This window comes from Peromyscus maniculatus, chromosome 22 (genome assembly GCF_049852395.1).
Source record: "Peromyscus maniculatus bairdii isolate BWxNUB_F1_BW_parent chromosome 22, HU_Pman_BW_mat_3.1, whole genome shotgun sequence".
Classification (NCBI taxonomy): domain Eukaryota; kingdom Metazoa; phylum Chordata; class Mammalia; order Rodentia; family Cricetidae; genus Peromyscus; species Peromyscus maniculatus.
This window is the reverse complement of record NC_134873.1, coordinates 2,244,566-2,267,477: the sequence shown is the minus strand read 5'-3', so window position 1 is coordinate 2,267,477 and position 22,912 is coordinate 2,244,566. Positions and strand designations below refer to the sequence as shown.

General features: G+C 40.5%; 2 protein-coding genes and 1 pseudogene across 3 annotated transcripts in view; all 3 read left to right on the top strand.

Moving 5' to 3' along the window:
• Nucleotides 1-22,912, top strand: part of LOC102926914 (uncharacterized) — a 150,581-nt gene that overhangs the window by 23,101 nt on the left and 104,568 nt on the right. The gene's annotated exons all lie outside the window — the stretch shown is intronic.
• LOC143270153 (large ribosomal subunit protein eL19 pseudogene) lies at nt 541-3,440 on the top strand (annotated as a pseudogene). The gene has a single exon (XR_013047126.1). The product of XR_013047126.1 is annotated as a large ribosomal subunit protein eL19 pseudogene (transcript).
• Nucleotides 16,258-22,912, top strand: part of LOC102920812 (uncharacterized) — a 43,689-nt gene continuing 37,034 nt past the window's right edge. The window contains 1 exon segment of the mRNA XM_076559003.1: nt 16,258-16,945. Coding sequence (XP_076415118.1) covers nt 16,889-16,945 — 57 coding nt within the window. The 5' untranslated portion in view covers nt 16,258-16,888.

Below are 22,912 nucleotides of genomic sequence, written 5' to 3'. Positions count from 1 at the left end.
TCACATAAGGAGGTGACAATAGGGGAGAAACCAGGGAAGGCTTTTATTTCCTCAAGTTTGTAAATTATTTATTGTAATTGGTGTTTTGTCATGGGTGTTGGGTCCCCTGGAACTGGAGTTACTTGTAGACAGTTGTGAACTGCCATGTGGGTGTTGGGAATTGGACCCAAGTTCTCTGCAAGAGCAGTCAGTGCTCGTAACCACTGAGCCATCTATCCAGTCCTTGTGAACCATTTTTTAAAGAAAAGAGAAGCACAAGCAGCAGTATCACAACTGTTCAATTGTCTGCAAGATGCTTATGGTTAAAGTCTCTCGCTTCCAGAAGAAGGAACCTTAGAATATTTAGATGAAATATGGGACAGAGTCCAAAACAATATTGAAAAGGAACATGAACTAGAAAAAAAATCTTTCAGGCTCCTATCATTCAATGTGGATAATAACCTGTTACTCACTTCCAAAGAGGAAGAGCTACAATTCATATAAGACATGGCTCGGACATGCTATTTTAAAAAGGGCTCATTATTACACTAAAAAGGTACAAAGTATGCAAAGTTTGGGAAAACTGGTTGCTAGAACAACTTTTAAACCACAAAAAAAAGTTCATAGATAAGACAATTTAAAAAATAAAGTTAACTTTTACAAATTATTAGGGGGTATTTAATTGGATACATCCTGCTTTAGGAATGTCCAATTATGCACTAACAATACTATTTAAAGCTCTAGAAGGGCCAATGGTGATGGCACATGCCTTTAACCCCAGCACTTTGGAGCCAGAGGCAGGTGGATCTCTGTGAGTTCCAGGCCAGCCTGGTCTACAGAGCGAGTACAGAGGATAGACTCCAAAAGCTACACAGAGAAACCCTGTCTCTAGAAAGAAAGAAAGAAAAAAAAAAAACCTCTAGAAGGGTTCCTTGCACAGTCCTCACATATTATCTTCTGAGGCAAGAAAACAACTACAGCTATTTGAATCCAGAGTAGAAGAGGCATTTTTGTGTCATGAGGATTCTTCGCTGCCTATACTGGCTGGTTTCCTGTCAACCTGGCACAAGCTAGAGTCATCAGAGAGGAAGGAGCCTCAGTCAAGGAAATGTCTCAAGATCCAGCTGTAAAGCATTCTCTTATTTAGTGATCAGTGGGGGAGTACCCAGCCCATATTGGGTGGTGCCATCCCTAGGCTAGTGGTCCTGGGTTCTATGAGAAGGTGGGCTGAGCAAGCCAGGGGAAGCAAGCCAGTAAGCAGCACCCCTCCATGGCCTCTGCATCAGCTCCTGTTTTGAGGACATGTCCTGACTTCCTTCAATGATGAACAGCAATGCTGAAGTAGAAGCTTAATAAACCCTTTCCTCCCCAAGTTGCTCTTTGGTCATGGTGTTTCATTGCAGCAATAGAAACTCTAAGACACTGCCTTTGGACTTATTTATTTTCCTCACTAACTTGTCTCCTTATAGTTATTATAAACACCAGAAAATAAACCTCTGGAATGAAAATATTTACACCATAATGGTCAGAAAATACTAAGTGCTCTCCTTACTCTTTTGCTGTGTTATATTACCTCTAACAATCAGTGTTTGAGAGTGTTATACAATTCTATGGATTTTCAAATTTTATTTGTAGATTACCATGAAGGGTAGGAAATCATTATCCTTCTGGCCAGCAATTAGATTTTCTCCTAAGAACGGGATTTGTGACTACAAAAATTGTCCACTTTCTCCCATTCCACATGCAGAAATGTATTTTATTTATGGCTCATCTAATGATACAGGAGGGATTCATGGTCCTAATACTCATCAATTTATTAATACTTCTTTTTCCTGATCTCAGCAGGTGAAACTGGTGTTTTGATTCATCAGTTATGGTTAATTCATTAACCCTTAATTACCATCTCAGATTTGCTTATGTGGTTGGATTGTTTCCAGCAATAGAAACTGCTTAGTTTTGTCTTCACATCCTGTTATGCTCCCATCACTACAGGAACGACATCAGCTTTAAATCTCTACACATCCCTTGTTTATTAACCATGCTCATGTACACTTCAACCTCCCTGTTTTTGTTGCAGAGAGAAGTAAGCAAGCTTATGCATTAACCTGCCTGATGTTTACTTCTCCAGAACAGGGGCATCAGCACCTACACACTAATACTAATTGACCTCATGTATGGTGCCACAACCTGCTTAAACAAGTGAGACAAATTGTGCAGGAATGTCCTGTTTGTGCTCTCTTACACTGTCGTGGCCATATAGCTGAATTCAGTTATTCCCAGAGTTATAAATACTAATGAATTAAGGCATATGGATGTCATCCACTTTCCTCTTTTGCCTCATACCTGCATACAGTATTAACTATTTTTAAGATTCTTTGGGCAGTTCCTCAATCCTCAGAGAATACTTCTGCATTTTGCTCTTCTCTTATACAAACTTTTGCTGTCTCAGGAGTGCCTACTTCTATAAAAATCTAACAGTGGGCCACCGTATAGTACAGAAATTTTAGAACTTCTGTAAGGAATGAAATGTTAATCATATTACCGGCATTCCTTATAATCCTCAAGGCCAGGATATAATTGAAAGAGCACATAGAACATTAAAACAACAATTATTAAAAAATAAAATGGGGGCCTTTCGCCGCTGCGTCCGCAGCCATGAGTATGCTCAGGCTGCAGAAGAGGCTTGCCTCTAGCGTCCTCTGCTGTGGTAAGAAGAAGGTCTGGTTGGATTCCAATGAGACCAATGAAATCGCCAATGCCAACTCCTGTCAGCAGATCCGGAAGCTGATCAAGGATGGGCTGATCATCCGGAAGCCTGTGACCGTCCATTCCCGGGCTCGATGCCGGAAAAACACCTTGGCTCGACGGAAGGGCAGGCATATGGGCATAGGGAAGCGGAAGGGTACTGCCAACGCTCGGATGCCTGAGAAGGTGACCTGGATGAGAAGGATGCGGATCTTGCGCCGACTTCTCAGGAGATACCGTGAATCCAAGAAGATTGACCGCCATATGAATCACAGCCTGTATCTGAAGGTCAAGGGGAATGTCTTCAAAAACAAGCGGATTCTCATGGAACACATCCACAAGCTGAAGGCAGACAAGGCCCGCAAGAAGCTCCTGGCTGACCAGGCTGAGGCTCGCAGGTCTAAGACCAAGGAAGCCCAAAAGCGCCGGGAGGAGCGTCTCCAGGCCAAGAAGGAGGAGATCATCAAGACGCTGTCCAAGGAGGAAGAGACCAAGAAATAAAGCCTCCCTCGAGTCTGTACATAGTGGGCCGCCTGTGGCCACAGGTGGATCAGTCATTAAAATAAAACAAGCAAAAAATAAAAAATAAAAAAATAAAATAAAATGGGGGCTGAGAGGTGGTGGCCTACTTCATTAGTTCCAGCACTCGGGAGGCAGAGGCCAGCCTGGTCTGCAGAGCAAGTTCCAGAACAGCCAGAGTTACATAGAAGAAACCCTGTCCAAAAACCAGAAAAATGAAATAAAAAACAAAAAGAAGCACCAAAGGGTATTCTTGCACTTATTTACTCTCGATTTTAAAAATTCACCTTCTGGTGATGTATGCTTGAGAGCTAAAAATCATTTCTTTACAGAACATTCTGAATTGCCTTTAAATTGGCCTGTGTAGTTTAAACAGTTTAAGACTTTGAATCCTAGTTGGCTAAAGAAAATTGGGAAGGGGATGCATCTGTCATTACCAGTTTATCCACTGAATCATTACAGATTCCTCTTTAGCTACTCTGGCTCCTGGCCATAAAGGACAATGATAGAGGGTAAGGAGATAGTGAAAATCACCAGAAAGATAGCAAAACTCCAGCTAAAGTGTAAAAGCAGATATGGAGCATATCATCAGTATTCATGTCTGCCCACCAGTGGCAAAGTTAAGGCCCTGTACACCAAGGGAGTAGTAGTTATTCTATGAAATACACGGAGCCTTATGTTACCTGAGAATCTTTTTCTGGTAATATGACCTGCTTTGACCTGTGTGTCTGTGGTGAGTGCCTCTGATCATGTCTATTGGTCTTTCATTTCTCATCCTCCTCTATTTCAATTTGTAGGTTGAATAGGTCCAGCTCCTGTTATCTTTACTAATGTCTCTGTGTTTATGACTGGACTTTGGGACAATAATAGACTCATCAATCTAAAGAAGGAACTGTATTCAATTTTTCCTTTGGAGTCAAATCTCTTCCCATTTGCATAGGACACTTTTTGCATTAGTATTCCTAATAAAGGTGATATGGGCTTATTTTCTATTAGATACTAGAACTGCTCATCATAAGGGTCTCTTTTTAAGGTAATCTCTAGAATGCTGTCTAGACCACATATTAATGTTCTTCTCTGAACCTCTTGAGCAATTCACCCATAGTCCAAATCACCCTCAGCACCATTGTCCTCCAAGCTCCCACTAGAATGGCCCAAGAAGCAACACTTAAAGCATCCAACAGCTTTTCTAACCAACGTCCCAATGTCCACATCCTCCAAACAAAACCATGGTCCGGCCTATCAGCAACATCCCAGTCCCTGGTACCATCTTCTGTCCTAGTTAGGGTTTTTAATTACTGTGAAGAAACACCATGACCATGGGAACTCTTACAAAGGAAACGTTTCATTGGAGCTGGCCTGCAGTTCAGAGGTTTAGTCCATTATCATCATGGAGGGAAGCATGCAGGCAGACAAGGTACTGGAGAGTCAGCTGAGAGTTCCAAATCCAGATGAACAGGCAGCAGGAAGACATGGTGACACACTGGCCAGGCTTAAGCATCTGAGATCTCAGAGCCTGCCCTCAGTGACACATTCCTGCAACACAGCCACACTTCCTAATAGTGCCACTCCCTGTGAGCCTATGGGGACCATTATTATTCAAATCACCACAGTGTGTATAGGTCTGAAGATATGAAAGCTAAAGTGTACGAGTTATAAAGGTATAAAACTTTCAAATTTCTTACCCCCTCTTTGCTATTTGTTATACTAAATTGTCTATTGTTCAAAATTTCAGCATCAATCAATGGAGTTCTGACAAGCTGGTAAAGCACAGAGTACTATTATAAGTCACAAGCTCAGGATTTTATATTTGCTTTGGCTGTCTTCTCAGTATAGACTTAAAAGTGCTCTTAATTGTGCTAAAAACATCTGTCAAATATATATGTCCCTCCCTCCAGACAAAGTGTTCATGCTTTAATCCAGAATCACTTTTGGGTCCCCAAGCTTCTATGTCTCAGAAGCTGAGTCCACTGCCTTCTGTACGATGTGGAATTGAATACAGATTGCAAACATTGGTAGTGCTAACATATCTAAAACTTTTCTCTCTTTCTGTAAACTCAAAAAATCTTGTCAGCTTCAGGGTGGTGACTTGGCTCTAACTCTGGCAAGTCAAATGGACTCCAGATAAGTAAGTACTCCTTAGTTTCACAATCTGCCTATTCCTGAGGATGGGATCTCTCTCTCTCTCTCTCTCTCTCTCTCTCTCTCTCCCCCAACTACTAGGACCATAGGCCTAGAAGTTTCAAATATATAAATATATACTCTGTATAAAAATTTTCCCCTTGCATTCCCACCAACAATGGAGGAGAGTTCTCCTTGCCACACATCCTCTCCAGCATAAGCTGTCTTCAGTGTTTTTGATCTTAGCCATTCTGATGGGTGTAAGGTGGTATCTCAGAGTCATTTTGATTTTCATTTCCCTGATAATTAGGGATGTTGAGCAATTCCTTAAATGTCTTTCAGCCATTTGAGCTTCCTCGGTTGAGAATTCTCTGTTTAGCTCTATAGCCCATTTCTTAATTGGACTTTTGGACATTTTGATGTCTAATTTCTTGAGTTCTTTATATATTCTGGATATCAACCCTCTGTCAGATGTGGGGTTGGTGAAGATCTTTTCTCATTCTGTAGGCTGTCACTTTGCCTTGTTGACAGTATCCTTTGCTCTACAAAAGCTTCTCAGTTTCAAGAGGTCCCATTGATTGATTGTTTCTCTCAGTGTGTGTGCTACTGGTGTTGTTTGTAATAGCCAGAACCTGGAAACAACCTAGATGCCCTTCAACTGAAGAATGGATAAATAAAGTTTGGTACATATACACAATGTAGTACTACTCAGCAGAGAAAAACAATGACATCATGAGATTTACAGGCAAATGGATGGATCTAGAAAAAAATCATCCTGAGTCAGGTAACCCAGACTCAGAAAGACAAACATGATATGTACTCACTAATAGGTGGATACTAGATGTAAAGCAAAGGATGACTAGACTGCTACTCACAACTCCAGGGAGGCTACTTAGTAAAGAGGACCCTAAGAAAGACACAGGGATAGCCCAACAACAGAGAAATGGATGAGATCTACATAAGCAAACTGGATGTGAGATGGGGTTAATGAAGGGCAAGAGTCAGGGGAAAGAGAGATTAGGGGAGCAGGATATCCCAGCTGGATCAAGAACAGAGAGGGAGAACAAGGAAAGAGATACCATGATAAATGAAGACCCCACGTGAATAGGAAGAAGCAAAGTGCTAGAGAGGTCCCCCAGAAATCCATAAAGATACCTCCACAATAGACTACTGGCAATGGTTGAGAGAATGCCCGAACTGACCTACTCTGGTGATCTGGTGGCCGAACTGTTGTGGTAAAACTCTCATCCATTGACTGATGTAAGTGGATGCAGAGACCCACGGCCAGGCCCCAAGTGGAGCTCTGGGAGTCTAGTCGGTGAGAGAGGAAGGATTGTATGAACAAGAGATGTTGAGACCATGATTGGAAAGAGCACAGGGACAAATAGCCAAACTAGTGGAAACACATGAACTATGAACCAATAGTTGAGGATGCCCCAACTGGATCAAGCTCTCTGGATAAGTGAGATAGTCAATTAGCTTAAACTGTTTGGGAGGCCCCCAGGCAGTGGGACTGGGACCTGTCCTTAGTGCATGAGCTGGCTTTTTGGAGCCTGTGTCCTATGCTGGGACAGTTTGCTCAGCCTGGGTGAAGGGAGGAGGGGACTGAACCTGCCTCAACTGAATCTACCAGGCGGAGCTGAATCCCCAGGGGAGTTCTTGCCCTGGAGAAGGTGGGAATGGGGGATGGATTGGGAGGAGTGTGGGGGGAATCTGTGGCTGATAGGTAAAATTAAATTAATTATAAAATTTAATAAATAAATAAATAAATAAATAAATAAATAAATAAATAAATAAATAAAGGAATTCTCTATCATGATGTCACAGCCCTGAGACAGAAAGCAGGCAAAGCTAGTTAAATGAACTCCTTCTGGTCCTGCATGGAAGCAACTGTCTACTTTCTCTGAGGCAGCAGGTTCAGAGGCAAAAGCAGCCTTATTCTGAGGTTTCAATATCTCAGCAGGATTGTTCATCTTCGAACAGCAGCCACACTGCTGATACATGACTTTTCCTGGATAATTTCTGTAATTGTGTTCTCATAATTTTTTATGTGTGAGAATTAAAGACAATGATACATCTTTTAAAAATATTGATACATCTTTTAAATGTAGATTCTAGTGTATGATCTAAAAGATAGATTTTTCTCTGTAAATCTTCATGTGTCTCAGTGACAGTACTTGAAGTCTCCTGTCCCTATTTAATTTGTTCAAAGTATATCCTGGGGCTTAATCCTAAAAGAAATGTAAGGATGACATCATAAATGTAATGGAAAATCGGTTCTAGGTTGGCTCCTCTTTTAGCATTAGCCAGAGTTGGATGCATGCTCTTATTAAACAGATTTTTATTTATTAATCTCTTAACTGTGTGGAGTAATTTATCCCTATGAAGATATACTAATTCTAGAACAGCTGTATCTCCTGCTTTTTGGAAACAATTTCTGGAATAAGCTCTCTTATGCTGACTCAGCTGGCCTTATCCCAATCTGTTGTTACCCAGGGCAATGTCCTTACTGCCCTCTTGATTAAACCAACAAAATTCTTAAATTAAAGGTCTGTAGCATGACTGAGTTTTAAAATTATCTGAGTCATGTAGTCAACTGTTCATTGCAGTCACAGAATAAGGATTTGTGTGTGAAGCATGGCTTTGGCCTTCAGACCAGAATAGGAGGAAAGTTTGCTGTGTACACTGCAGGGGGAAACAGAGTAGGAAATCAGCTGCTGGAGTCACCATTATGAAAAAGGACCTGATTGTTAGTTACAATGTTAATGGTTTTGTGATTTTCCAACATACATTAATTCATGTCATGTGAATGAAGGCAGGCCGGATTGGTACAATTTGGGAAGGGTAGCTTGAGCCAATGAATACTGAATCTCGGGACTGGGGCCCTCACTCCTTTGCAGGTATGTTCAGTCCTGGTTGGCACAGTGAAGTCAGCTCAGTGAGGTGAGACACAGGCCATTGGCCGTAGCTGTGTGTGTCGGGTTACAGAACTCAGCAGCTAACACTACACACAGTGGCAAGGTCAAACAATATATTATTTATAACATTCTCTCTACCAGAGAATGGCCTGCTCTTTTTCAAGGTCAGGATAGCTATGTGTTTTTTCAATTATATTTATCCTTTTAAAAAGTCCATTATTGGTATCATTTTTATTTCATTTTGCTTAAATGCATTATAGCTCTTATCTCTATTTGTGTCTGTTCTCCAATGTTTCTAGGTCATTAATACTTTGGCTCCTTTTTTTCTCAAGTGCGGTTTGTTATTTGTTTATGTTTAGAGTAATGTCTCCTGCAGCCCAGGCTTGCCTCATGCTATGCAGTTGAGAATTTCTTTGAACACCCAATCTTGCCTCTGTTGCCTAGTGCTGGGAAGACAGTCCTGTGATGGCTTCCAGACTGGGACTTGACTGGTCAGTGAGAAGGAAAAGTAGACCAGTTTATGAATGTTCTCCAGTCTCTCTGGCTTTTACTGGGAATGTACAAATGAAGAGGGACCTGTGCAGTTCTTGAGTTCACTGACCAACTTTAATCAGGTAGAGTCATAGCACAGAAAGGGGTGGGCAGGCAAATGGGTGAAAGCTTGCCTTCTGTGACAGTAGTTGACAGTAGCAATGAGTATTGAAGTAATCCATCTTAGATGAGCAATAAGTGTCCTGAGTGGCCACAGATGAGGAAATCACGAATCTGGATAAAGAATTGAACTTTCATGAAGCCAAGTTACTGTAGTTAATCTAGTTCAAGCATAATAGAATATATGGGTAAAATGATGTGGCCCTGCCTAACAGGACTTTTATTTTCCATGTTTAAGCTGTAGAGCTTGAGAGAAAAGTTGTGAATAATCTTTGGTGTGCTCTCATACAAATCCCTAGTCTCTGGAGCACATGGTCATAAAGCCTGTTTCAACTTTTACAAACAATTTTTTGGGATTATGATTACATCATTTCAACAATCTCTTTTCTGCTCCAAGTCCAAGTGTGTCAGTGATTCCAGGCTGGGCCTTGACTGGTCAGTGAGAAGGATAGATTGGAAGGAATGTCCTAATGCAGCCCATGCTTTTATTGGGGAGTACCAGTGCAGATATGCTTGGGAAAAGTGAGAGTTCATTGACCACACATTATAAGCTGTTAGGGTCACAGTGCAGAAAGGTAGGGGTGGGACAGAGCCTTAAAATTTTCCAGTTTTGTCTACAGTTGGGATTACAAATGGGCAATCAATTAATCAATTATAGGTGATTGATAAATGTCCTGATTGGCCATTTCCTGGGCTCCACAGACTAGGTTCCTTTGCCAGGAGATTGACCTATTCCCACTGAAATGTTAGTTCTGTACCCAGAACAGAGATTCTATTCTCTTGACCAAGGGTCCTTTTCTTTTAACAGGCCTTCATAACCACTTTTAACTTTCCTGCTTCCTAAGGCCCCCAGAATTGCTTAGCATCAGAGATCAGAGATCCCAAAACACTTTTGGCAACTTTGGCATCTGTGAAGGATGAAACTACTCAGAGTCCCAGTGACACTTATGGCTGTTAGTTAAAAAAGCAGCTGCTTTCTTTTCTTTGAGGTTTCTTTTTACCTTAAATTATCTAGCTGATTTCTACCTCCAGTTTTTATTCCACCTCCCTCTGAAGGGGTAATCTCAACTGCCATTATGGAATTGGGGTAATCACTGATCTGGTTTCTTCCATCTGAATTTGAGTTATCAGGTGGAATATTGGGAAACCCTTCCAGAGGGCCACTTGTCAAGAACAAACTCACAATTGTAGACAGGAAAGGAATTCCTTTACTGGTGTTTAGGAAGTATTAATAATAAGAAATTCTTGATGGGCTCACCATAGCCCCCATCTATGAGATGTTTCTCTTTAAACTCTACAGTTAGTCTCCAGAGTGATTGAACCCACAACCAGGTTTCACACCCTCTCATAGCTGTTTCATCAGCCCCAAACCAGCACGAAGCCCTTCCCATTTTGCTTCTTGATTGAGAGAGAAAAGGTATTTAGCATCATTTAATTTGTAGGTTAAAACTATCATGAGCCTGTCTTCCTTGACTGGTGGCCAGTGCTCAGGGAACCAAGGTCTGAAGTCTCACATCTGGGCAACATCTTTTTATCAAGAAGAATATGTCAGTGAGATTGGTTGTCTAAATAACGTGCCATATAGACTCACATCTAATGTCTGTGGAGTGTGAGCCCTTGGGTTGTTATCAATTCTCTTAATCTTTGGTTAAACTTCCTTCCTAGTGCTGAAGATCATCGGGTGGCCAAAATTAATCTTTCTTTCTGTGCGTCAAGGCCAGTTAAGCAGGTAGTCCTCAGGGGTCACTCGGGTTTGAAAGGAACCTCAGACTCTTCTACTCCTTCTTCTACCAGTTGTCCATCAACATAAGGATAAGTCAAAGGCTTTCCTTTATGTGCTGCGTCTTCCTTTGAAGCCTGGAGGAAATCCTTCCCCCATTGACCCTCCTTTTGGAGGCTTGATAAGGTTTCAAATTCATTGAGTGGGGTCTCCATGGCCTCCATGAACAATAAAACAAATGATCTATGGCTTTTTGTAAGACAAACTGCTAGATGTCTTATTAATAAAAAAACAAACCCAGAGCCAGAAATTGGGGTGAAAACTGAGAGATCAGAGGAATAGAACAAGCCAAGTGGCAAGGTCTCACTGCTAGGAAATCTTCAGCCCAAGAGAGAGCTACTTCCTGTATACTCATGCCTATAGACCTTTCTGTGCTCTGCCATCACACTTTCTCTCCACCCAGCTACATCACTTTCCTCTTTCCACCCAGCTCTATCACTTCCTGTCTGTATGTACAGACCTCCAGACCTCTATGGTTAACTAGTGCTACATCACTTTCCTCTTTCCACCCAGCTCTATCACTTCCTGTCTGTATGTACAGACCTCCAGACCTCTATGGTTAACTAGTGCTACATCACTTTCCTCTTTCCACCCAGCTCTATCACTTCCTGTCTGTATGTACAGACCTCCAGACCTCTATGGTTAACTAGCACTGAGATTAAAGGCGTGTGCCCCCATGACTAGTTCTGTTCCCAGTGTGGCCTTAAACTCACAGACATCCAGATGGATCTCTGCCTCCTGAATGCTAGGATTAAAAGTGTGTGCTTCCACTGCCTGACCTCTATATTTAATGTAGTGGCTAGCTTATTCTCTGATCTCCAGGCAAGCTTTATTTATTAGAGCACAAATAAATTATCACCACATTTCCCCTTTCTTTGTCTAAAATAAAAAAGTTATAACTAATATAAGAAAAACTATATACAATAAGTACAATAACTATATGCAATATATACAGACAATAAATACATCAACAATGTCTAGTCCATTTGGATTTGACAAATTCAGAGAAAATATTCCATTATCTATCCTATTTTGGCGAGTCCAAAATGTACCTAATTCACTTTGTATCCTAACTTATATTACCAACCAAAAACTATCTTTTGATGTCTGTCTTTTTTTTAAAGATTTATTTATTTATTTATTTATTTATTTTACAATATTCTGCCTATAGGCCAGAAGAGGGCACCAGATCTCATTATAGTTGGTTGTGAGTCACCAAGTGGTTGCTGGGAATTGAACACAGGACCTCTGGAAGAACAGCCAGCGTTCTTAACCTCTAACCCATCTCTCCAGCCCAGTGTCTTTCAAATTTATATACTTTATACCTCTTTAGTGCATTTCTTTTCTGAATTTAACAAGGAAAAGTATAACTATATCCTTCTACTCTTCACCTTCCTCAGCGACATAAGAAGGAAGTAGATAATATTACCTAAACAGGAAGTGCAAACAAGCAGCTCCTAAAAAAAAATGTGAGTTATGACAGAAACAGCTAGCTGCCTGGACAGTCACCCGAGGTTTCTCTGCAATGTTGGGGCACCCATTTTTGGCCTACAGGCTTAGCATATCTGACAGACTCATCTGTAAAGCAGGATTTTTCTAAAGAGCTTTCCCACTTTGTCTTGGCAAGGATCAGCAGTTCTTTCTTTTCTGTCCTGCTTGTCCATTTTGGAGGGCATACTGTCAGCAGTCGAAGCAAGGGCATTTTCTTGCCCAGTGGCTAACTTTTACCACAGTGAAAGTTAACTCCATAAGGAGTTTCTTTGGTGCCCATCATCTTCTCTGAAGTAGACTTGTGCTTCCAGGAACAGACATCTCACATTGTCATAAAAAAAAGAAAAAAATCCATGTTATTAAAACATCTTAAATGCCATATTCTGCTGATCTCTGAAGTGTTTGAAGATGACCTGTCTATCAAAAATATATCTCTGCTTGACCTTGAAAACATACCTAATATGACTGACTACAAGTTTGATTGTAATGACTAACTACTAACCATTTCTTTATTATCCTAAATAGTTGGTAATAACTTTCAAGAATTAGAAAATTGCATTACATTGTTAAATGAACTGTATAGGCACAATACCTTGAACAATATTAGAAATATTTGTGTAGTATTTTCTGAAAAAATCAATCTCAAATTTATATCAATATATATAATTTGTATACAATATACAAAAATACAATCCAATGTAAAATATTTAAAACTAGTAGTTGCATTTTAAATGTAGGTTCAGTAATCTACCTTTTTATCTTATATCTGTATCTTCCCCTTTTTCCTATTCAGAATAGATTCAATTTATTCTTTTAATCCATAATTTATATATCTGGTTTTTTTTCAGATTAGATTCAATAATCTACCTCTCATCTATATCCTCTTTTTTCTTTTTTTTCAAACAAGAACCTTAAATCTATTCTTCTGTGTAATAAAATACCCTAAACAATAACAATTATCCACAACCCATTGAATGACCAAAAAAGCCACCCACTCCACCTTTTGGGAATGTGGGCTTCATTTTCTTAAAAGTACTTCCTGCTCTCTGGAGGTGACGGCATCTTTCGGGGATCCTGAAAAGAAAAATTTGGGGTTAGTTGTCAAGTCCTGGGAGAGTTAGCTGTATCATTTGTTGTCCAGTCTATGCATAATTCGAAAGTGCAGAGCTTGTCTCAAGTCCTTGCTCAAGTAGTCTGTGAAGCTGGATCATCTCAGCTAGCCATCTCAAAATTGTCCTGAGTGGCTTGTATTCCAAAGCCAATCTTTTGTTGTTTTTCAGCTTGTTGGTATTATTATCATCCTGATAGAATCATCATTGTGGGGCCCCATCATCTTTTTGGAAACTTCAAAGTTGTTGCTGTTAGGGGTGGTTATGGTTCTCTGCAGAAAACTGATAAAATCTTCTACCTGAAATCATGTACAGGCAGCTAGATGAAGCCTTTTTTTCTAGGATTAGTTAGTACTCTATATGACTAGTAATATCGTGATAAAAGTTTAAAAAAAAAAAATATATATATATCTTATAAATTTTAATATAAAATTTATACCTTAAGAAAAGTTTTAAAGAGTCAAAATGAAACCAAAGAATTATGAGATTAGTGGCAATAGTCCCTAAATTTTGGTTTTCTTCTGTCCCATATCAGATGGCTCTTCTGAAATGATACAGAGATTTTTGGGTTTTCCTTTTAACAAGCTTGCCTGGGTTTGGGGAAGGAGACAGCCATGCTCCAAAGCCAGCTTTAACTGGGACTACATAAAGACCATTTATTTGTGTATGTGTCTGTAGAGAACAGCAGAAGCAAACATGTAGGAAGACTTTTGAAATTTTATCATGTTAGATATGTGATATACCAATAGGCCAACTTACTCTTTTTCTTGGGACTTTTTTTTTCTTGGATGATTTGCCCATTTTCTTCAGCTTTTGTTCCCAGGGACCTCACTGACCTTGTCTGCAAAGGGGAGAATATTCTCCCCTTCTGTCCATCTGAACACATTAGAATAGCCTCTAATGATGCTGTGATTTTTGCCATGATGATAATGGACTAAACCCTCTTAAACTGTAAGCCAGCCCCAATGAAATGTTTCCTTTATAATGTTGCTGTAGTCATGGTGTCTCTTCACAGCAATAGAAACTCTAAGTAAAATCCCCAAAAGCAGCCACCGTAGGAATGTCTCCACCAGTGTGTACCATGGCTCCTCCCATAGCTGCGAATGTGGAGCTCACCTTCTCTCCACTCTTCCGCTGCCCATACCCTGTGCGCATTTCTTAGTGGACATGCGAAGCAAGCCTGATAGCACTCAAGGTAAATTCCCACTTTTAAATTTGGCTTTCTCATAGGTGCATAAACAGAATCTACCCCCTCCCAAGACTTTCCCAGGCTATGTGCTCTAGCTCCTCCCGAAAACCACAAGGTCCCGTGTCATTCGGGATGCATTGCATAGAGTTCCCTGAAAAAGAGGCTGTACACTCAGAAGGAGGGGCTCCCTCCTTTCATGATGGAAGAGCAACAGTCAGCCAATCTGGGGGTGGTCATCCTCTGTAAGCAGGCACAGCTGATCACAGGAAGGTGACAATCGTGTGTCTTAAGACAGTGCTGAGCAACAACAATTAAATAAAAGGATGCTTAATAGAAACTGTGTATAAGATAATGTAATAAATTAATATTTCTTAGGCACAATCTGTTAAACTAAACCTTAGAGAAGACACAAGACAGTCTTCATATAATACATGGCATCAGTACTATAGCCATGCTTTTGGGTTTTAATACAAGTATGTAGTCGATACCAAGAAACAGCAAATAGATAACAAAATATCATGAAATTGGTGTTTGCAGCATCCTGTACAACACAACTAAGAAATTCCTCTTAAAAGTATGATTACCAGCCAGGCGGTGGTGGCACACGCCTTTAAACCCAGCACTCAGGAGGCAGAGCCAGGCGGATCTCTGTGAGTTCGAGACCAGCCTGGTCTACAAAGCAATTTTCAGGAAGGGCACAAAGCTGCACAGAGAAACCCTGTCTCAAAAAACAAAAACAAAAAACAAACAAACAAAACAAAAAAAAAAAGTAGAAGAAAATGTATGATGACCCAAACTGGGCGATGGTAGCTCACACCTTTAATCCCAGCACTTGGGAGGCAGAGCCCGGTGGATCTCTATGAGTTCAAGGCCAGCCTGCTCTATAAAGTGAGTTCCAGGAAAGACACAAAACTACACAGAGAAACCTTGTCTCGAAAAACCAAAAAAAAAAAAAAAAAAAAAAAAAAAAGAAAGAAAGAAAGAAAGAAAAGAAAAGAAAAGAAAAGAAAAGAAAAAAACAGTATGATGACCCAGCTTCCTGTAGAGAGATCTTTACACAGATGGTCTCTTTATCCTGTCTGTGGATGAGCAACCCATTCACTCTCTTTACTACAGACATATGACCATACATAAAAGGTGAGTAAACATTTACAACCTGGCATCCAAATCTCTAACAGCCCTGGTTAACATACTATTTAACCATCCTTAAGCAAATTCTACTTTGTGTGAATTACTATTTCCTAAGCATTGGTAAATCCTTTATATCACCAATTGCAGTTTAGTAGTGGAGTGCTACCCAGTACATGAGATGCCATTTACAACCTCCACAAATTAATTCTAAATGGATCTTACATCTAAATGTCAAATGAAAAATGTAGAACTTCAAGAAGATATTTGAGGGCTGGAGAGATGGCTCAGAGGTTAAGAACACTGGCTGCTCTTCCAGAGGCCCTGAGCTCAATTCCCAGTAACTACATACATCTCATCTGTAATGAGATCTGGTGCCCTCTTCTGGCATACAGACATGCATGCAGGCAAAACACTGTATATATAATAAATAAATTTTAAAAAAGAGGCATTGATAAAGAAAGAAAGAAAGAAAGAGAGAAAGAAAGAAAGAAAGAAAGAAAGAAAGAAAGAAAGAAAGAAAGAAAGAAAGAAGGAAAGGGAGGGAGGGAGGGAGGGAGGGAGGAAGGAAGGAAGGAAGGAAGAAAGAAAGAAAGAAAGAAAGAAAGAAAGAAAGAAAGAAAGAAAGAAAGAAAGAAAGAAAGGAAGGAAGGAAGAAAGAAAGAAGGAAAGAAAGAAAGAGTTACTTAAAACTAGGCCTCTCTGAGTTTGGCAACCTGCATGAGCTTTGAGAGGTTTCTCTAAGAACCTGATTTATAGAGCAAAAACTGAGCTCCATCACCAATACAAGGAACATGCTTGGAAGAGCTGGTGATAATCTGGGCAAGGGCCTTTTGAAAGGCTTACTTCAGATCCTCAGAACCCAACACTTTCCACACAAGGGTCTGTGGTTATCAGTCCCATCACCACTGTGGATTTTGTTTATAATGTTCTTCAGGTACCCCATGTTCCTCTTGTGCAACGTTGTCTGATTAGCTTCCTTCTGAATTTGTACACTTCCTTTTAAAACTGAATCCATTGATTTACACTACAAGAGACTTGCTGTTGAATTTGGCACAAATCTCCAGGCAACCTGGAATAGGTCTGTCCTTAGATTGGAAGCCAGGGCTGGGAACCACTGTGCTGTGTCCCTTCTGTTCATCTGGTCCTGTCACTCAGACCTCACTAGCCAATCAGAGCCTCCAACGGGCCACTCAGATGGGTGGGTTCTTCCGGGAGCCAGGCTCCTGACTCAGCAGAGGAAGTGGGGAGTTGTCCCATGTGCTGTGCCTTGGCCTCCATTGTGAAGGGAGCAAGTCAGCTCAGCAGCACCATGGTGAGTGAGGGGTCGCTCTCCAAACATGGGGAGAAGCAGTGGGCCAGGATGAGTGAGGGGCTGCTGTCCCCGTGCAGGGAGGAGTGGCTGGTCTTGGTGAGTGAGGTGCCGCTTTCTGCAGACTAGGTGGAGCAGCTGACTGAGGCTGAGGAGCTGGTTTGGTGGGTCCTTCCTTAGCTCAGTGGGAGCCAGAGTTCAGCCGGGCGTTGGTGGCGCACGCCTTTAATCCCAGCACTCGGGAGGCAGAGCCAGGCGGATCTCTGTGAGTTCAAGGCCAGCCTGGGCTATAGCGTGAGATCCAGGTCAGGCACCAAAACAACACAGAGAAACCCTGTCTTGAAAAAAACCAAGACCGAGTTCATTGTTTTCCTGCCTGGTACTGCCTGGTCCAGCCTGGTCGTTTGTGGCCCTTGCAAGTCCCTGGGCTGGATTGGCATCCTCTGAATAACTTCACTCCCAGGACTGTATCTGCACAGAGCCCTGGGAGCAGATCTGTGCTTAGAACTCTCTTTGTTGTTAACATCACTGTGAAATTCTGGTGCCTGTGTTGCTTATATTGTATGTGGAGAAACATCACCAGATTTGCCAAACTCAGAGAATACTGGTCTCTCTAATACCTTCCAGAAGTTCTGAACTTTTAGTATTTAACTATTAGGCTTAGGATTCATCTGGAGTTGATATTGTGGAGCTTGTGAATGGCATCTCCTGTGTAGAGTAGCGTTCCACGGCTAAATTGTGATGTAGAAGGGTAGAATTGATGGTAGTAGAATTGATGGTATAAGGATTTACCAGTTCTTAGGAGACATTAAGTCACACAAATTAGAATGTAGGTAAGGGAGGACTGGATCCCAAATACCCCAAAGGTAAGTAGTATGCTAACCATGCCTGTTAGAAATTAGTGTGATAAGAAGTAAATGTTTGTTCACCGGGATTAATCATCCGTTAAGCTACACTCTGATAACAAATGAGACAACCCTGTTTTACAACTAGCCAAAAGGCCCACCTTCCCATCTAAGGGCTCTAACATGCTGCTCAAGGGGCCATTACAGGGTCCCAACCAACATTAAATCCCCCTGTGCCATGAAGATATTATAATTCTACAACAGCTGCATCTCCAGCCTTTTTGAAATGGAGTTTTGAGTCAAGGACTTCCATATTGACAGAGGTGAACTAGGACCCTGTCGGCAGCCCCATAGGACATAGCCCCTGACTAACAATCCTACATTCTTGGATTACAGGGCAGCAACACCACAGCGCTCTAAAATACAAGTTTGAGTCATATAGTGGGCTGTCCATTTCAGTAACAGAAAAAGGATTTGTGTGTGCGGCATGGCTTCTCCCTTCTGACCAGAGGAAGAGGAACAGTGTGCTGTGTACACTTCAGGGAGAAACGAACTAGTCAATACCTAGCTCAGAGAGTGATGTTTAAGGCAGTGAGCTGCAGGGGTCTCCTTTACAAAGGACTCATGGGGCATGGTGAGTGACTTTCTCTGTAATTTCCCTGCAGTATTAATTCCTTCCATGTGAATGAAGACAGACAGAATTGGTGGGTATACAGTTTAGGGAGGGTAGCTTGAACTACTGGTAGAAAGGAGGCGATGGACATCATCCTCAGCAATACATGGTTAGAATTTATTCAACTTTCTGCTACTCCCAACCACCATGGTGTGAGTCTGTGAAATTCAGTTCCAGGGCACAAATGAGTTTCTGAGCTACAGAGGTATCCCAGGTTTACGTGATATTGGGCAGGTGAATAGGGCAGATGCCACACATCTTGTGACATAATCTATGTGGCAGGAAGCAGACATTCCGTTAAATTATTCTTCAACATTGTTTTGATTGGGAATCATTGGGGCTGGGTTTGCCTGAAACCACAAGCAACTTGAGGAGCTGTGGAGCCATAGTAGGCTCTGGAGGAGACCACCGCCATTTGCAGAGTGGGCTCTGGAGAAGATCACCGCCATTTGCAGAGTGGACCCTGGAGGAGACCACCGCCATTTGCAGAGTGGGCTCTGGAGAAGATCACCGCCATTTGCAGAGTGGGCTCTGGAGGAGATCACCGCCATTTGCAGAGTGGGCTCTGGAGCTTGTGGCCCATCTGGAAGAAATCTCCGTAGCTGGAAGGTCAGAAGGTTAACAGTTTAAGGGTCACTTTGAGTTAATTTTGTGGGAGTTGTGATATCAGTGTTCATTTAATCTCTGTACACATAGAATCATAGGTAGCTGGGTGACTGGTCAAGAGCCCACTTTTTCTTAGCTGAGTTTCCTTTGGTCTTTTGAATAAAAGTTAGTATTGTTTTCCTGCTTTTGTTCTTAGCATTTTCTCTCCATCCTCTTTATTCTTTGATAAACATTGTACATTCTATTGATGGCTGAACTTTGTGGTAAATACAGAAGTCACAATTTGTCAATATGTGTACTGTGTTTTCATAATCCTATTGAGCTTTCTGAGAGTTACCACTTTGCATTGTAGCTTTGGAATCAGGTATCCAATTATAAACTGTTGGAAATTTTCTTTGGGTTATATTCAACTCATGCTGCAAATTTACATACTATTATCTTAATATTGATGTATCATGTTCCCAAAGATCATTTATTAACTTCTGTATTTATTTATGTTTTGTTGTTCTTGTTGTTAATCTGTGAAAGATTTTTAGTTTATTAGTTAAAAGGTACTATGGAGCTTGGCCAGGGTTCAACACATATTCTTCTTGGGGATGATGTGAGTTCATATCATAACACCCAAATTGGGAGGTCCATAAGCATCTGCTGCTCCAGATCCAAGGGGTCTGACATTCTCTTCTCTGGTGTGTCACCTGCACATGATTGGAAGATATTCTTTCTTTCACACATAAACATGGGGATAAATTTGTTTTCAAAAGTTCTTGTGACTTATAAAGCAATTAGAGCAAAACAAGTTACTTGAAGTGTATAATAGAAATCATACACTGTTTATTTAAAAATCTGTTATCTTGCATTTGGCTTGGGAAAGTTTTTGTTTCCTCACTGATTCAGACTTACATCTAATCATTAATCAAAAGAAATAAGTTGATGTCTCCTAGCAAATATCCTTTTCTTTATCATAAGACAATGAGATCTTAGTAGTCAAAACTATTTCTGCAAAGTTAAAAGACCAGAAGGTTTCAAGCAAATCTCTCAGATTTTGGTGGAACAGCCCTCCTTACCTAACCCATTTTTCTATTATTAGTAAAAGAGAGAACTGGGGTGCACAGGATGAGTGATGGGCCATGATTTCTTGGAGTTTGACTTCGATATAATCTTGTAGGTCTTGTTAAAGGACCATGATATACATTTGTAAATATGTCTTTGTGTCTTGTTTTTTTTTTTTTCCCCAGGGGTTCCATCAATGTTGCTTGTTTTACTGCCATCTCTTTACATTGTTGTTTCTCTGGAAAATGATAAGCCTTCACCAATTTTGTATTCAGAAAATTTCTTGTTAGGAGTTCCTTGAGTTTTTGTTGGTTTTGAAAGTTCTGGGAAGAGACGGTTTTAAATTTCTTTTCTTGATCTTACAGGCTTGCCTGTCCTTAATTCTGGACATATCTGTGTTTTCCCATTGTTTTTATCTTCCTATTATTTTTTTTTCTGCTTAAGTGATTGATGTCATTAATACTTTGGTTTTGAGTTTTTAAAGCCTTCTGATATATCATTGCCTCTTTGTCTTAATTATCTTCAACTGTCAACATGATGTGGCCTAGAGTCATATGAAGGAACATAAATTGAGGGTTTGCTCAAATCAGAATTTCCTGTTACTATGTCTGTGAGAGATTGTGTTGATTGATGATTAATGTGGGAAGGTTCTTCCACTGAGCAGTATCCCTACGCAAGTATGACTGGGCTGGATAAGAAAGCTAGCTGAGCACAAGACAGTGACCAAGCCAAAAAAAAAAAAAAAAAAAAAAAGCCAGTAAAAAAGCTTCTGCATGGATTTTGCATTTGCTAGCTTGAGTTTATCCCAAGCTCTCACAATGATGGGTGAGATATGGCAACATCAGCAACAAATAAACCTGTTCGTTTATGTTCATTTATAATGCAGACAGTGGAGTTCAAGGTCATAGGATTTCAGCAGGAAATAGACTCCATGAGAAATTTATTTAGCCTGATATCATAGTGTAATGGCCCCAAATCATTCTTACTTTCTCCATTCCCTGAGAGATTGAGTAAGCCAGAATTAAAAGGTAATGGGCTGATTTCTTTGATAAAATATTGATTTTATTGGATGGTTATTGCTGATTCCAGTGAAAAGAAACAAGAAAAAAATGAAAAAAAATGAAAAAAGAAATCTGTTTTGTAGAGGAAATCACTAGGTAGATTCTGATGGCAGTCCAGTGTTGAAAAAGGAAGGAACTTTTTAGGAGATTGTCAACAATAAAGAGAAGCACTTGATCTACAATAGAAGTCTATAAAGGTGTCCTAAGGGTAAGACTCCTCCCATATAAACCTTCATTTTGTTGAAGGAGTAAGCAAAGCAATTCCTAGTCTCAGGAATGAACTTCATACAGAACCTGCTGCAAGTCTGGTCCAAGCATTGTAGGATCCATCACAACTTAGAATTTAGGAGCCAAATTGGGGGAGTTTGTGGGAATCACCCTTGTTGTCCTTGTTCTCTAATTAAAAAAGATGCAAAATGTAAAGGTCATGGATTCTTTCTCTGTGGTTTCAGTTCAGCACTGTTGTTTAGCATCAGTCAGAAACCCAGTGAAGAGACTCTTGAGAGTCCATTCCATGAAGTTGTGAAGATGAACCCTCTATGTATTTTGAGACCATTTGATATTAAGATGCACAAGCTATGAGACATCTGCCATGGATAACTGAATACAGGCAGTGGAAGTAGCAAAGGAGAAAAATGTATGAAAATTTTCAGGGATAGAGCCAGCTAAGCTCTTTGCAAATGAAGGCCCACATGTCTGAGATAGAGCTATAGGGTTTGCTGTTTGCTGAGTTTTCTTTTGTCTTGGTCCAGTTTTCCCTCACTGTGTCCACACTCCCCTCTTTTCTTTTTTAATTTATTATTCTTTCATATAATATATTTCCTCATATAATAAAGTTTTCTCTCCCTCAACTCCACCTAGTCCCTATCCCTGCTCCCTTCTCCACCAGGTCCACTCCTCCATTTCCCCTCAGAGAACAGCAGGTTTTCCAAGGATATCAACCAAGCATGACATAACAACTTACAATAAGACTAGGCACAGACCATCATAATCAAGGCTTAATAAGGCAACCAGGTTAGAGGAAAAGGGTCCCAAGATAAGGCAAAAGATTCAGGAACACTCTCTCATACACACTGTTGGGAGTCCTAAAAAACACCAAGCTACACAACCATAACATATATGCAGAGGACCTGGCCAGCACCCATAGGGGCTCCAGGATTCCTGCTTCAGTGAGCCCCAATGGTCCCTGCCTAGTTGATTCTGTGGGCTGTGTTCTCCTGGTGTCCTTATTTCAGTTAGGAAAAATTTTGACCATGATTGCTTTTCAAATATTTCCTGGGCCTACAAGCTGGGATTCTTTTCCTTCTAGTCTTCTTATTCCTAGGATTGGTCTTTTCATAGTGTTCCAGGTTTCCTGTGTTTATGTTTCAAGAATTTTTAGATTTAATATTTTCTTTCACTAACCTATCCATGTCTTCTAACATATATTAAATTCCTGAGATTCTCTCTTCCATCTCTTTTATTCTTTTGGTGAATCTTGCCTCTGTAGTTCCTGTTGCTTTTATTTCCAGAATTCCTTTGGCTTGTGTTTTTTTTTTTTTTTATTATTGCTTTCATTTCCAGTTTCAAATTCTTGAAGCATTCTTCATCTGGTTGTTTTTATTTTCTTGGCTTTCTTTAAGGGATTTATTCATTTCCTTTAATATATTGTTTATTCTTTCTCTGATTTCTTTAAGGGATTTATTCACTTTCTCTTTAAGGACCTCTATCATTTTTTATAACATTGGTATTAAGG